The sequence below is a fragment of the Trichomycterus rosablanca genome, chromosome 3 (assembly GCF_030014385.1).
Source record: "Trichomycterus rosablanca isolate fTriRos1 chromosome 3, fTriRos1.hap1, whole genome shotgun sequence".
Taxonomy (NCBI): domain Eukaryota; kingdom Metazoa; phylum Chordata; class Actinopteri; order Siluriformes; family Trichomycteridae; genus Trichomycterus; species Trichomycterus rosablanca.
Genome location: NC_085990.1, coordinates 40,316,075 through 40,332,558, shown reverse-complemented (window position 1 = coordinate 40,332,558; position 16,484 = coordinate 40,316,075). Strand labels below are relative to the sequence as shown.

At 41.0% G+C, this 16,484-nt stretch overlaps 1 protein-coding gene across 1 annotated transcript in view; it reads right to left on the bottom strand.

Annotated features, from left to right (window-relative positions):
• bckdhb (branched chain keto acid dehydrogenase E1 subunit beta) overlaps positions 1–16,484 on the bottom strand; it is a 130,616-nt gene that overhangs the window by 105,915 nt on the left and 8,217 nt on the right. The window contains exons 5-6 of the mRNA XM_062992111.1: positions 13,925–14,080; positions 10,157–10,265 (exon numbers count right to left, since the gene is read on the bottom strand). Coding sequence (XP_062848181.1) covers positions 10,157–10,265; positions 13,925–14,080 — 265 coding nt within the window. The remainder of the gene's footprint in view (positions 1–10,156; positions 10,266–13,924; positions 14,081–16,484) is intronic.

Below are 16,484 nucleotides of genomic sequence, written 5' to 3'. Positions count from 1 at the left end.
CATCATTACTAGATAGATAGATACTTTATTAATCCCAAAGGAAATTAAAGATAGTAGATAATAACGTAGTGGGTTTGGCTTGTGCCGGATTCAAACCGCTAACCTCTAACGTTGAAGCTCAATGTGTTATCAGTGCGCCACTGAGCGGGACTAGCCCAAAATTGTCCCCGTCCCAATTTTTTTTGGACTGTGTTGCAGGCCTGAAATGCAGGAATGGAGGTATATTAACAAATGAAATGAAGTTGAGCAGATAAAACATGAAATATCTTGGATTCAAACTGTCTGCAATCAAATAATAGTCGAAGTAAATGTAAGGAACACTGCATTTTTATTTTATTTGCATTTTCCATACTGTCCCAACCTTTTCTGATTTGGGGTTGTATTTTATTCTACCAAGTTAAACCTTAAAGGATTTAGAGTTGATAAAGACACTAATATCCAAACACATCCTTCGATACCTTTATCCTTTTCCCCATCACACAAAACACATCGCTGTAAGCAGCTGTACTGTTGTACTTTCTGTTCCTTTAAGCATTCCAAGAACCTATCCGCCAGTAGTAGAAAAAAAATCCCTAAAAACCACATCAGCATACGCCACAACCACTGATGTGCCACTGCAAATAACATGTTCTCCAAAAACTGTAACAGAATCTCCGTTCAAAGCCTTTGAAGCAAAATGATACAGGTCTGCCATGCTGCAAGTTATGATTTATAGCACAGCTGAAGCCGAGTGTCTGAGTTTTAATAATACATACACAATTCTGATTAAAGAAACACTTTACTGCAGCATGAGATACTGATAGAAGTTCACCATTGAAGCCTGAAAAGCTTCATTTTTTTAAGTACCAATATGTGACAATTTATCGCATGTGAAATTTCTGTCATCCTGGATTTAGTGGGATGTAGAAACATGCACCAGCTTGCTCATTAGCAATTCCCTGAACTGAACTCAAGTACTGCATCAACTAACACAACACTTATAACTCGAACATAAAGAATAAAGTGTGCTAAAGTGTAATCATGCATACAGATAAAATTTGTTCGACATAAAATGTGGTTTGGGACACAGCCAGAAAGTCACCTATAAACAATGTCCTCATAAATTTATACAAATTTTTATTTTACTTTATTAGGATTTTAACGTCATGTTTTGCACACTTTGATTACATTCATGACAGGACAGGTAAGATTCATCAGATCAAGACTTTAATGTCATACACACGATGAGAACATGCAAACTCCACACAGAAAGGACCCAGACCACTCCACCTGGGAATCGAACCCAGGACCTTCTACCGCATAAAGTAAAAAAATGATATACATTATATATACTATATACACTGCCTGGCCAAAAAAAAAGGTCACACACTCTAATATTTGGTTGGACCGGCTTTAGCTTTGATTACGGCACGCATTCGCTGTGGCATCATTTCCACAAGCTTCTGCAATGTCACAACATTTATTTCTGTCCAGAGTTGCATTAATTTTTCCCCAAGATCTTGTATTGATGGGAGATTTGGACCACTGCACAAGTCTTCTCCAGCACACCCCAAAGATTCTCAATGGGGTTCAGGTCTGGATTCTGTGGTGGCCAATCCATGTGTGAAAATGATGTCTCATGCTCCCTGAACCACTCTTTCGCAATTTGAGCCCGATGAATCCTGGCATTGTCATCTTGGAATATGCCCGTGCCATCAGGGAAAAAAAAATCCATTGATGGAATAACCTGGTCGTTCAGTATATTCAGGTAGTCAGCTGACCTCATTCTTTGGGTACATAACGTTGCTGAACCTAGACCTGACCAACTGCAGCAACCCCAGATCACAGCACTGCCCCCACAGGCTTGTACGGTAGGCACTGGGCATGATGGGTGCATCACTTCAGCCGCCTCTCTTCTTACCCTGATGCGCCCATCACTCTGGAACAGGGTAAATCTGGACTCATCAGACCACATGACCTTCTTCTATTGCTCCAGAGTCCAATCTTAATGCTCCCTAGCAAATTGAAGCCGTTTTTGCCGGTTAGCCTCACTGACAAGTGGTTTTCTTAAGGCTACACAGCTGTTTAGTCCCAATCCCTTGAGTTCCCTTCGCATTGTGCTTGTGGAAATGCTCTTACTTTCACTATTAAACATATCCCTGAGTTCTACTGTAGTTTTTCTATCATTTGATTTCACCAAACGTTTAAGTGATCGCGATCACGATCATTCAAGATTTTTTTCCAACCACATTCCTTCCTCGAAGATGATGTTTCCCCACCGTCCTTCCACTTTTTAATAATGCGTTGGACAGTTCTTAATCCGATTTTAGTAGTTTCAGCAATCTCCTTAGATGTTTTCTCTGCTTGATGCATGCCAATAATTTGACCCTTCTGAAACAGATTAACATCTTTTCCACGACCACAGGATGTGTTTGTTTGTTTGTTGTTTAACGCCATGTTTACCTATTGGTCATTCTCATGGCAAGATAGGTACCTAGCTTTGTTCGGGTTATTTATTCATGTTCTTTGTTTTGTGTCCTTTCTGTGTTTATTTCTATATGTGTATTATCAGTCCTGTATTTTTCAAATAATTGATCAGAGTTTCTGTTTTGGTTTTCACAGGATGTGTCTTTCGACATGGTTGTTTAACAAATGAGAAGCTACTCACTGCATCAGTTAGGGTTAAATAACTTGTTGCCAGCTGAAACAATCACCCATGCAATAATTATCCAATGGGAGGCTCTTACCTATTTGCTTAGTTAAATACAGGGTTTTTTTTGGCCAGGCAGTGTGTGTGTGTGTGTGTGTGTGTGTGTGTGTGTGTGTGTGTGTGTGTGTGTGTGTGTGTGTGTGTGTGTGTGTGTGTGTGTGTGTGTGTGTATGTGTGTATATATATATATATATATACAGTGTATCACAATAGTGAGTACACCCCTCACATTTCTGCAAATATTTCATTATATCTTTTCATGGGACAACACTATAGACATGAAACTTGGATATAACTTAGAGTAGTCAGTGTACAACTTGAATAGCAGTGTAGATTTACTGTCTTCTGAAAATAACTCAACACACAGCCATTAATGTCTAAATGGCTGGCAACATAAGTGAGTACACCCCACAGTGAACATGTCCAAATTGTGCCCAAAGTGTCAATATTTTGTGTGACCACCATTATTATCCAGCACTGCCTTAACCCTCCTGGGCATGGAATTCACCAGAGCTGCACAGGTTGCTACTGGAATCCTCTTCCACTCCTCCATGATGACATCACGGAGCTGGTGGATGTTAGACACCTTGAACTCCTCCACCTTCCACTTGAGGATGCGCCACAGGTGCTCAATTGGGTTTAGTCCATCACCTTTACCTTCAGCTTCCTCAGCAAGGCAGTTGTCATCTTGGAGGTTGTTTTTGGGGTCGTTATCCTGTTGGAAAACTGCCATGAGGCCCAGTTTTTGAAGGGAGGGGATCATGCTCTGTTTCAGAATGTCACAGTACATGTTGAAATTCATGTTTCCCTCACTGAACTGCAGCTCCCCAGTGCCAGCAACACTCATGCAGCCCAAGACCATGATGCTACCACCACCATGCTTGACTGTAGGCAAGATACAGTTGTCTTGGTACTTCTCACCAGGGCGCCGCCACACATGCTGGACACCATCTGAGCCAAACAAGTTTATCTTGGTCTCGTCAGACCACAGGGCATTCCAGTAATCCATGTTCTTGGACTGCTTGTTTTCAGCAAACTGTTTGCTGGCTTTCTTGTGCATCAGCTTCCTTCTGGGATGACGACCATGCAGACCGAGTTGATGCAGTGTGCAGCGTATGGTCTGAGCACTGACAGGCTGACCTCCCACGTCTTTAACCTCTGCAGCAATGCTGGCAGCACTCATGTGTCTATTTTTTAAAGCCAACCTCTGGATATGATGCCGAACACGTGGACTCAACTTCTTTGGTCGACCCTGGCGAAGCCTGTTCCGAGTGGAACCTGTCCTGGAAAACCGCTGTATGACCTTGGCCACCATGCTGTAGCTCAGTTTCAGGGTGTTAGCAATCTTCTTATAGCCCAGGCCATCTTTGTGGAGAGCAACAATTCTATTTCTCACATCCTCAGAGAGTTCTTTGCCATGAGGTGCCATGTTGAATATCCAGTGGCCAGTATGAGAGAATTGTACCCAAAACACCACATTTAACAGCCCTGCTCCCCATTTACACCTGGGACCTTGACACATGACACCAGGGAGGGACAACGACACATTTGGGCACAATTTGGACATGTTCACTGTGGGGTGTACTCACTTATGTTGCCAGCCATTTAGACATTAATGGCTGTGTGTTGAGTTATTTTCAGAAGACAGTAAATCTACACTGCTATACAAGCTGTACACTGACTACTCTAAGTTATATCCAAGTTTCATGTCTATAGTGTTGTCCCATGAAAAGATATAATGAAATATTTGCAGAAATGTGAGGGGTGTACTCACTTTTGTGATACACTGTATATATATATTAGGGCTGTCGAAGTTAACGCGATAATAACGCATTAACGCAATCTCAATTTAACGCGATTAAGATAAATAGTGCCATTAACGCAAATTCTAGTTCATGTTGAGACTTGACTGGTAGAACAAACGTTTTAATGTCGGACATGTCACCGTTTTTCATTTGCGGTTTGTTAACAAAATGTAAGAGCGTCGTAGCATCTGCACTTGCTTAATAAAGAAATAAATACACGCTATATTCACAAGTTGTCGGGAGCAGAACACTTTATTAACTTATTCTGTTACGGTAAAGAATACCGGACAGCTGAGTCAAGCACGTTAGTTCATGAGCTATGGAAGCCCCAAAGGGTCAAAACACACTCACTTCGTGTAGAAACGTCCATCAAACTATTGGATAGTATTACTACCTAGTATGTGAGTGAATAAAACTCCCTTACAGTTTTCTCTTGTCCCAGCAGTTTTTAACATCAGTACATTTAGCATAAAATGTGTTCACCATTTTAATTGTAACATTTCACTTAAAAATCCTTGTTTTCTATAACATTTACACAGATTTTTTTTTAATGCGATTAATCGCGATTAACTATATAAAATTCTGAGATTAATCGCGATTAAAAATTTTAATCGTTTGACAGCCCTAATATATATATATACACATACATATATATATATATATATACTGTATATACAGTATATATATATACAGGGGTTGGACAAAATAACTGAAACACCTGGTTTTAGACCACAATAATTTATTAGTATGGTGTAGGGCCTCCTTTTAGCGTCAATTCGTCTTGGAAATGACATATACAAGTCCTGCACAGTGGTCAGAGGGATTTTAAGCCATTCTTCTTGCAGGATAGTGGCCAGGTCACTACGTGATGCTGGTGGAGGAAAACGTTTCCTGACTCGCTTCTCCAAAACACCCCAAAGTGGCTCAATAATATTTAGATCTGGTGACTGTGCAGGCCATGGGAGATGTTCAACTTCACTTTCATGTTCATCAAACCAATCTTTCACCAGTCTTGCTGTGTGTATTGGTGCATTGTCATCCTGATACACGGCACCGCCATTGGATGCACATGGTCCTCCAGAATGGTTCGGTAGTCCTTGGCAGTGACGCGCCCATCTAGCACAAGTATTGGGCCAAGGGAATGCCATGATATCTGGGCATGCAACAGTCTGGGTGGTACGCTTCTTTGGGGCTTCTCCACACCGTAACTCTCCCGGATGTGGGGAAAACAGTAAAGGTGGACTCATCAGAGAACAATACATGTTTCACATTGTCCACAGCCCAAGATTTGCGCTCCTTGCACCATTGAAACCGACGTTTGGCATTGGCACGAGTGACCAAAGGTTTGGCTATAGCAGCCCGGCCGTGTATATTGACCCTGTGGAGCTCCCGACGGACAGTTCTGGTGGAAACAGGAGAGTTGAGGTGCACATTTAATTCTGCCGTGATTTGGGCAGCCGTGGTTTTATGTTTTTTGGATACAATCCGGGTTAGCACCCGAACATCCCTTTCAGACAGCTTCCTCTTGCGTCCACAGTTAATCCTGTTGGATGTGGTTTGTCCTTCTTGGTGGTATGCTGACATTACCCTGGATACCGCGGCTCTTGATACATCACAAAGACTTGCTGTCTTGGTCACAGATGCGCCAGCAAGACGTGCACCAACAATTTGTCCTCTTTTGAACTCTGGTATGTCACCCATAATGTTGTGTGCATTGCAATATTTTGAGCAAAACTGTGCTCTTACCCTGCTAATTGAACCTTCACACTCTGCTCTTACTGGTGCAATGTGCAATTAATGAAGATTGGCCACCAGACTGGTCCAATTTAGCCATGAAACCTCCCACACTAAAATGACAGGTGTTTCAGTTATTTTGTCCAACCCCTGTATATATATATATATATATATATATATATATATATATACTGTATATATATATATATATATATATATATATATATATATATATATATATATATATATATATATATATATATACACATATATATATACAGTGTATCACAAAAGTAAGTACACCCCTCACATTTCTGCAAATATTTTATTATATCTTTTCATGGGACAACACTATAGAAATAAAACTTGGATATAACTTAAAGTAGTCAGTGTACAACTTGTATAGCAGTGTAGATTTACTGTCTTCTGAAAATAACTCAACACACAGCCATTAATGTCTAAATGGCTGGCAACATAAGTGAGTACACCCCACAGTGAACATGTCCAAATTGTGCCCAAAGTGTCAATATTTTGTGTGACCACCATTATTATCCAGCACTGCCTTAACCCTCCTGGGCATGGAATTCACCAGAGCTGCACAGGTTGCTACTGGAATCCTCTTCCACTCCTCCATGATGACATCACGGAGCTGGTGGATGTTAGACACCTTGAACTCCTCCACCTTCCACTTGAGGATGTGCCACAGGTGCTCAATTGGGTTTAGTCCATCACCTTTACCTTCAGCTTCCTCAGCAAGGCAGTTGTCATCTTGGAGGTTGTGTTTGGGGTCGTTATCCTGTTGGAAAACTGCCATGAGGCCCAGTTTTCGAAGGGAGGGGATCATGCTCTGTTTCAGAATGTCACAGTACATGTTGGAATTCATGTTTCCCTCAATGAACTGCAGCTCCCCAGTGCAAGCAACACTCATGCAGCCCAAGACCATGATGCTACCACCACCATGCTTGACTGTAGGCAAGATACAGTTGTCTTGGTACTTCTCACCAGGGCGCCGCCACACATGCTGGACACCATCTGAGCCAAACAAGTTTATCTTGGTCTCGTCAGACCACAGGGCATTCCAGTAATCCATGTTCTTGGACTGCTTGTCTTCAGCAAACTGTTTGCGGGCTTTCTTGTGCGTCAGCTTCCTTCTGGGATGACGACCATGCAGACCGAGTTGATGCAGTGTGCGGCGTATGGTCTGAGCACTGACAGGCTGACCTCCCATGTCTTCAACCTCTGCAGCAATGCTGGCAGCACTCATGTGTCTATTTTTTAAAGCCAACCTCTGGATATGACGCCGAACACGTGGACTCAACTTCTTTGGTCGACCCTGGTGAAGCCTGTTCCGAGTGGAACCTGTCCTGGAAAACCGCTGTATGACCTTGGCCACCATGCTGTAGCTCAGTTTCAGGGTGTTAGCAATCTTCTTGTAGCCCAGGCCATCTTTGTGGAGAGCAACAATTCTATTTCTCACATCCTCAGAGAGTTCTTTGCCATGAGGTGCCATGTTGAATATCCAGTGGCCAGTATGAGAGAATTGTACCCAAAACACCAAATTTAACAGCCCTGCTCCCCATTTACACCTGGGACCTTGACACATGACACCAGGGAGGGACAACGACACATTTGGGCACAATTTGGACATGTTCACTGTGGGGTGTACTCACTTATGTTGCCAGCTATTTAGACATTAATGGCTGTGTGTTGAGTTATTTTCAGAAGACAGTAAATCTACACTGCTATACAAGTTGTACACTGACTACTCTAAGTTATATCCAAGTTTCATGTCTATAGTGTTGTCCCATGAAAAGATATAATGAAATATTTGCAGAAATGTGAGGGGTGTACTCACTTTTGTGATACACTGTGTATATATATATATATATATATATATATATATATATATATATATATATATATATATATATACAGTATATATATATATATATGTATGTATATATATATATATATATATATATATATATATATACACATATACACACACATACACACATACACATAGATGCATTTTTTCCCCAATTTTATCTCATGCTAGGCTGTAGTAGACTAGTGGTTAAGGTACTGGACTAGTAAACAGAAGGTCACTGGTTCAAGCCCCACCACTGCCAGGTTGCTGCTATTGGGCCCTTGAGCAAGGCCCTCAATTGCTCAGACTGCATACTGTCACTGTACTGTCAATTTGAATAAAGGTCTCTGCTAAATGCCAAAAATGTAAATGTGTAACACCACTTTATCCTGGTCAGAAGACGGTCGGGTCCAGCCTTCCTTAAACATCCCCTTAGCACACCAGCGCCGAGATTCTGAACTCCTCAATTCGAAACTCGGCGTTGCCACCGGTTGGCTGAGTGCCATCTAGCTGGCATAATTGGCAGTGCCTGCAGCAGACTCTAATTGGCTACCAATGTCTGCTAGGACGGAATGACCGGACTATGTGACATCCCCATTGACAAACCCAAAAAGCATAGCCAATCACATCTGTATGTTGATGCCAGATAGCACCACTAGGGATTCGAATCCTGGATCCCAATGTTAGTGTGTCAGCATGATTTATTGCTGTGTCACCCAAGCTCCTTGGAGAACAATACAGTAATATTTACAATAAATTATCTAATTATTTCATATTATTTTATAATCAAGTACAATTTCCCAGTGTTGTGTATTTCATTCTTGCGGTGTTGAGGCATGTTTAAAGAAATTTCAGCGCCAGTGTAAGCCGGATTTGACAAAGCCCAGACGTAAAACGTGTTAGTAGAATGACGTCTGGCCTTGCAAGCAATTTGGGTGCCGTTAAGCAAGATTTTTCCAAACTTTTTTTTCCAACTGACACACATTTTGTCCATGATTTTTACCACGGCCCAGGCAACACAACAAAACAGCAAATTCATCAAAACTAAACAAAAAAACAAAATATACTTCATTAATGAAAATGGTGGCAATCTGGTCCCACTGTGGTGTCCAGAGTGGTCTACAAGGGAGCGTTTGTGTACAACTTCATTTCTTTTTTTATGTCCCTGTTAAAATTTGTGTATTTGGGCGCCCAGGTGGCGCAACGGGTTATTCCGCTAGCACACCAGCACCGAGTTTCTGAACTCCTCGGTTTGAAACTCGGTGTTGCCACCAGTCGGCTGGGCGCCATCTGGAGGACATAATTGGCAGTGCCTGCAGCAGATACTAATTGGCCACAGTATCTGCAGGGTTGGGACCGGACTATGTGTGGGTGGGTTGGTCTCTATACGCTGTGTAAGGACCCTGATTGGCGGAAGAGACGCCTCTGGGGCGTGAAGAAGAGGGCTGTACACGTGTCGGAAGAGGCGTGTACAGTGACGTGATCTCCTTGGATGCAATCTGGTATCTTTCAGCAGCGGAAGACAAAAAAATTTAGTAAATCGGGAGGAAAATGGGGAGAAAAATGCATTAAAAAAAATGGTGTATTTAATTATTATTACTTTAGTCTGCCCTGCCATAAGAGGAGAGATATAATAATGAGAAATAATGCTGCTGATGTGAATACAGTGTAAAACAATGACACATTATGGAGTGATTTAATTTTCTGCATTCTTTAATTTATATAATGACACACAACATTCCATACACTGGTCTTTCACACTCGCTTTTCATTTCCTATTTATATATTTTTCTATATTGCACAAAAAAAAAAAAAACACTGCACCTTTTAACTCAGTGTGGATTGCACATGTGAATGTTTACAGGTATGAATGTGGGAATGTGTGTGAGAGAGAGAGTGAGTTGTGTGTGATTTTTATTGTATTTTTCATGCACTGCGAGCATCCGTGTAACCAACGTCAAATATCTTTGTATGTGTGAGCATACTTGGCCAGTAAAGCCTGATTCTATGTACAGTATTTAGGATTTTGCTGATCTAACAATAAGGCTTCTTACTAACCTGCAGCTCTGTACAGGATCTTGGGCTCAAAGAAGATGCATGGATTCTTATCAGCAATGCAGGACAAGAGCAGACCCTTAGCCTGGATTGGGCCTCTGGGCACGACCACCTGAAAAGAGCAACCAGAAAGTCAGCTTGATTACAACTGAACATGTTACAGACTGGTCAATGAAAAAGACATGCTGCAATGTGCAAAGATCATTAGAAGCCTGTAATTATTAAAGTATATTATGTATTGAAATCAGTGTGACAATGACAGTTTGGCAACAAGTACAGAGCTTTAGTCACTGAAGGTTTTGTTGTGTAGTAAAAGCATTAGACTGGCACAAACATTTAAGCACATTAGAAAGACCATTGCTCGTAATCACTTAAGCAGATAACAGTAATGTAAATTCAAAACATCCACACAAAAAACTGAAGTAGCATGCTAACTGTCATGGGTTCAAATAAAGTATTAACATGTATTTCCATTATCCAGATGTTAAACCCTTTAGCTGTGAACCATATCGTGATTAGTTGGGTAGGCTAAGAAGAAGAAGTCATCTTTAGTAACTGTATACATGGAATACTTGTTGGCTGTTTCATGCATGTCAAAAACTGCTGATTTTGTGGGACTTTAACACACAGCAGTCAGCGGATTTTACTTAAAACAGCATGAAAAAGAAACTAGGGATGCACCGATCCAACTTTTTCAGTTCCGATACCGATCCGATACCATTGTTGAATTAATAAACCGTATACTTTATTATGTGGGAAAGACTTAAGGCATCAGGATTGACTTAAACATTACTAAGTTTGCAAAACAAAATATAATTAACACAGATATAAATGTACTGAACTGCTATTTATTTGTCAATAAAATAATAAACAGGCATCTTAATATTTCAGTGTTATTTTCACTCAACGAGTAAGCATCCGACGCTGCCTTGGTGACCAAATCAATCCCAGCATTCATTGCAGAAAAATAAACATAGCTGAAAGGGGCAGAGAAACGAATGGAGTTATTATCAAACGTAAATAAAATATTACTGATTTTTAACTTGTATAAACTTGTACCAAGTGTTTTTATTTGCAAGTTCGAGCTTGTCAGGAAATGTAACGGTTATCGGTACATGAAGGGAAATGTTATATTGACGTTAGCGTTAGCGCTGTGCTACCTCAGTTCATTGTTTTTAATGGCAAGATGCTAAATGCTAAACCTGATGGAATCGCTGTGTAAGTAGCGCGTTCGAATAACCTGATTTATAAGTTGATGACTTATTAGAATCCTCTCTACTGAGGCAGCCGCTTATGTAGACAGTAAGACAGCGAGGCAGCTCCTTAGGTTTTCGAACACACCCAAAATGCGGTGCATCCCTAAAAGAAACCCAACAAAAAAAAACATTCAGAAAGGGTAGTGGAGTGGTATAGTGGTCTAACCTGCTAGCACACCACCATTTGAATCTCAACAAAGCCACCATTCTGGCCTGGAATGGGGTGGCTGTGTGGGAACCCAACACTGGCAGGTGATAGGCACAGATTGGACACAAGCCTGAGAGGGCATGTGGTGATCTGGGTCCCATTGATATGGCTGGGATTTAAGCAAGAGGCAAGAGAATTCGAAATCGGGAATTGGAAATGATTAAACTAAGAGATAAAGAAGATTAAGGGGGAAGGAAGGGAGTTCTCCAGAAAAAGAGACATCCAGAGTATTTATTTATTAGAATTTTAAGGTCATGTTTTACACTTTAGTTACATTCATGACAGGACAGGTAGTTACTGGTTACACAAGATTCATCAGTTCAAGTCACAGTGATGGACAATTTTGTATCTCCGATACACCTCACTTGCATGTCTTTAAACTGTAGAAGGAAAACCCGGAGCTTATGTAGAAAACCCATGCAGACACGGGGAGAACATGCAAACTCCACACAGAAAGGACCCAGAACGCGCCACCTGGGAATCGAATCAAGGACCTTCTTGCTGTGAGGAGACAGTGCTACCCACTGAGCCACCGTGCCGCAGTGATAGGTCTATGCTACAATGTCAAATAAATAACTTTTTTGGGAAGCATAAAAGAATCTCAGAAAGCACAACACATGAAAGCCTGAGACAGATTTACACCAACGGCAAAAGACATCAGGCATCAGGTTTCGGTCCTCTTAGCTGAGCAAACATTTCAACACCCTGTGGAACGCCACAAAGGATTGAGGCTCTGAGAGCTAAGTGAAGGTCTTCACAAGTATTAGCATGGTGTTTAAAGTAACTGGTGGGTGAGTGATTTCTAATCCATTTAGTAATGCATTTCTGATTGTAAGTACTGATCTCCCTCATTCAAAGAATTTGAGCTGTTTCTAGTGGAGTCAGTATTTTGGGATTGATTTCCATTACTGCAAAAGCATCAGCCACAAACTCTAAGCAATAATCTTTCACATCTTCAAAATGTGAACAAACAGAACCACCAAAGGGCCGCAGTGATTTTTTACATTAAAGCTTAACAACAGGGACTGCTGGTAACTTTGCAGGATAGACGCTATATATGTGTATGTATACGTGTGTAAATGATTCGCCTTATTAGCCAAATCTTTATATTTAAACATCAAAGCTTTATGGGAAGGTCTTAAATGCAGACTCGACTCTTCTCAAAGGAAACTAACATGCCGCATTAAATTGTTCAGTATTGCGCCCAGGTGGAGCAGCGGGATATTCCGCTAGCACACCAGCACAGAGTTTCTGAACTCCTCGGTTCGAAACTCGGTGTTGCCACCGGTCAGATGAGCACCATCTGGTGGGCATAATTGGCAGTGCCTGCAGCAGATACTAATTGGCCACCGTATCTGCAGGGTGGGGACCGGACTATGTGTGGGTGTGTGGGTGTGTGGGTGTGTGGGTGGGTGGGTGGGTCTTCATACGCTGTGTGAAAAGGAAGGGGTTGAAGGACTGTGCACGTATCGGATGGGGCATGGAGCAGGCAAATATACCCTCCTCAAACGCAATCGGGACCTCCAGCAGTAGAAGACTAAATGGCTACATGAAATCGGAGGGGGAAAGGGTGAAAATGCATAAATAAATAGAAAGAAAAAGTGCCTGGAACTGTTGTATCTGGATTTTTGGGATAGCTTTTTTTTTGTCAATTAGCCAGTTACATTTTTAACATACGGTTTCCTGTCCATCACAGCCAAGGTGATTTAGAATTATTATCACACTAAAATTTCCAGCAGCCTGAAAAACGTCAGAATTTTAACTGACAACTACTGGTGCCTGTTATAACCTGCCCTGTGTTCGATGAACTGCTAAGAACTTTGTTAATCGAATAAATTATGGAATAACCATTGAAGTTTATTTGTGTGGCTCTGCAAAGCAAATTTGATAAAGCATAAACCCAGTTTTATTGCTGATCCCAGAAATCCTAAAGATACAATTTTAAACTGAGATGCTACAAACGACTTTGGTGTGCATACAAGCCCAGTATAACATGGAACATTTTATACCATGTTATTACACTGACATTCATTGGAAAAGGGCAAAATTATGTCCCCACAAGTTGCCCTAGAATTACAGCCTTAATTTCCCAAGTTGTATTGTCTAAGCTCAGTCATATCCAATTTTCCTTTAGTTTCCACTTCCACTGCATCTAAAAAGACCTTTTAGATTTAGAAAAGCCAATATTGAAATGGTACACATAAAGCCTATATTACAGTTATTAGTAGTAGAAGTAGTAGTATTAAAAGCAGAGCTAGGAACTGTAAAGAGCAGCTTTGTCTCACACGTGGCTTTGGAAAGACGTACCTTAAGGCCAGGACAGTGGGCGAAAAAAGCTTCAGGACTCTGGGAGTGGTAGAGGGAGCCGTGGCCCACACAGCCCCATGGTGCCCGGATGGTCAGGTTCCCACAGTCGTAATGATTTCCCGAACGGTACCGGTACTTGGCAGCTTCATTTACAATCTTTAACAGACACACAAGTAAAGTACAGCATGCAGTCATTAAATCAAGTGCTAATAGCTTCAGAGATCCAAACAATCAAACTGTGGGTGCTTCAATTGCAAAAGCATTACCCACAAACTCTAAAAAAAAAAAAGATCTTTCAGGTCTTTAAAGCATACTTAAAATGTGAACAAACAGAACCACCAAAAAGCCACAGAGATTTTACATTAAAGCTTACCAACAGGGACTGATGGTCACTTTGCAGTAAAGAAAGAAAGAAAGAAAAAAAGAAAGAAAGAAAGAAAAAAAAGAAAGAAAGAAAGAAAGAAAGAAAGAAAGAAAGAGAGAAAGAAAGAAAGAAAGAAAGAAAGAAAGAAAGAAAGAAAGAAAGAAAGAGAGAGAAGAGAGAAAGAGAGAAAGAAAGAAAGAAAGAAAGAAAGAAAGAAAGAAAGAGAGAGAGAGAGAGAGAGAGAGAGAGAGAGAGAGAGAGAGAGAGAGAGGAGAGAGAGAAGAGAGAGAGGGAGGGAGGGAGAGAGAGAGAGAAGAGAGAGAGAGAAGAGAGAGAGGGAGGGAGGGAGAGAGAGAGAGAGAGAGAGAGAGAGAGAGAGAGAGAGAGAGAGAGAGAGAGAGAGAGAGAGAGAGAGAGAGAGAGAGAGAGAGAGAAAGAAAGAAAGAAAGAAAGAAAGAAAGAAAGAAAGAAAGAAAGAAAGAAAGAAAGAAAGAAAAGACAAGCTGTGACTCACATGGTGGCTTTTCCCTGAGGCAGCAAGACCCACTAAAGTAAAACATTCCCGAATTGTTACTGTTGGATATTCAGTTGTCTTAAGGAAGTGAAAAGCCATTTGTCTTTAGTAGGCTGAGGACACACAGGTTAATCTCAGCCAGCTAATGCTTCATTTGGTTTCGTAAAGTGAAACACAAACACTGTGTGAGAGGGAATGAGTCTCAGGTCCAGTCACTAACAAAAACAGGCCTACAGCAACATTAAATGAGCTGCAGGAATTTCTGGCGAGTACTGGTTGTGTACTACACGTGATGACAATCTCCCGTATTCTTCATTTATCTGGGTTGAGAGTCAGGGTGGCAAGAAAAACATCCAAGCCCGGCTACATTCTGCAAAAACCTACATCAAGTCTGCCAAAAGCATGTGGGAAAATGTGTTTTAGTCTGATGAGACCAAAACTGAACTTTCCTTGTCAACTTTTCCAATCTGACAGATCTGAAGTGCTTTTGTAAGGAAGAGTGGGCAAAGATTGCCAAGTCAAGATGTGACATGCTGTTAGGCTCATACTCAAAAAGACTAAAGCGTCAACAAAGTATTAGTTTAAGAGTGTCTATATTCATGCAACCACATTACTGTAAGTCTATATTTTTATTCCCCCCTAAAAGATTTCAGTTTGTTTTCAACTGAATTACAGAGATTATAGGTCACGTTAAAGGTGGAAAATTTTTTGAAATGGTTCATCTTCGTCTCATTTTCTACATCACAAAAACCCAGCACTGCAACAGGAGTGTGTACACTTTTTATACCCACAGTTTATTATCAAAATAATGAAAGAATATAATTTTCCTACAGTCTACTTAGATATTTCCCTTTTTTTGCATTTCATTTTTGCACAATATTTCTCCCGTGCAATTTATTCCAGTTGCACATCATCCTCAGGGGCCAAGGAGAACTGCAGGCTAGGCTAGCACACACCTCCTGCGAACAAGCGTGCAGCCACCAACCACTTCTTTACACCATTCATTGGGTGATTCTTACAGAGCACAGAACACTCTGTTCTTTCTGTATTCTTCTGTTGCAACCAGATAGTTTAAGTCACTGTTGTAACGGCAAGAAAGAGGTTCTCCATCTGGCCTTAAGTCCCCCAGTGGTTAAGGTACTGGACTAGTAATCATAAGGTTGCCAATTTAAGCCCCACCATCACCAGGTTGCCACTGTTAGGCCCCTGAGCAAAGGCCTTTACCCTCAATTGCTTGAAAAGTCAATTTGGATAAAAGCATCTGCTAAATGCCAGAAATGTAAATGTAAAAACGCACCACAGAAACTGTTTCCAATAGTTGAATTGTTAATGTAAACAATAATTTCTTATATAATATTTGTAAAGGTTTAACAAATATATATATATACTGTGTACCTCACTGAACAATTCAAGAACCTTTAATTTATCTCTTCAATCCACACCGAGTGCTGGGAACAGGACTACATCCTGGACACTGTGCCAATTCAAAGGCATTACACACCCATTTACTCATGCAATGTCAATCTATCTAGTGGCAGTTGTAGTACAGTGGTTAAGGTAAATGTAAATCTATCTACTGGCATGTGTATAAGGGGTAGGGTAGTTAGAAAACAGTCCAGCCAACAAGTTTATCAATTAAACATGCACGGGTAAATTTTTGATCCATCTTACTACTGTTAATA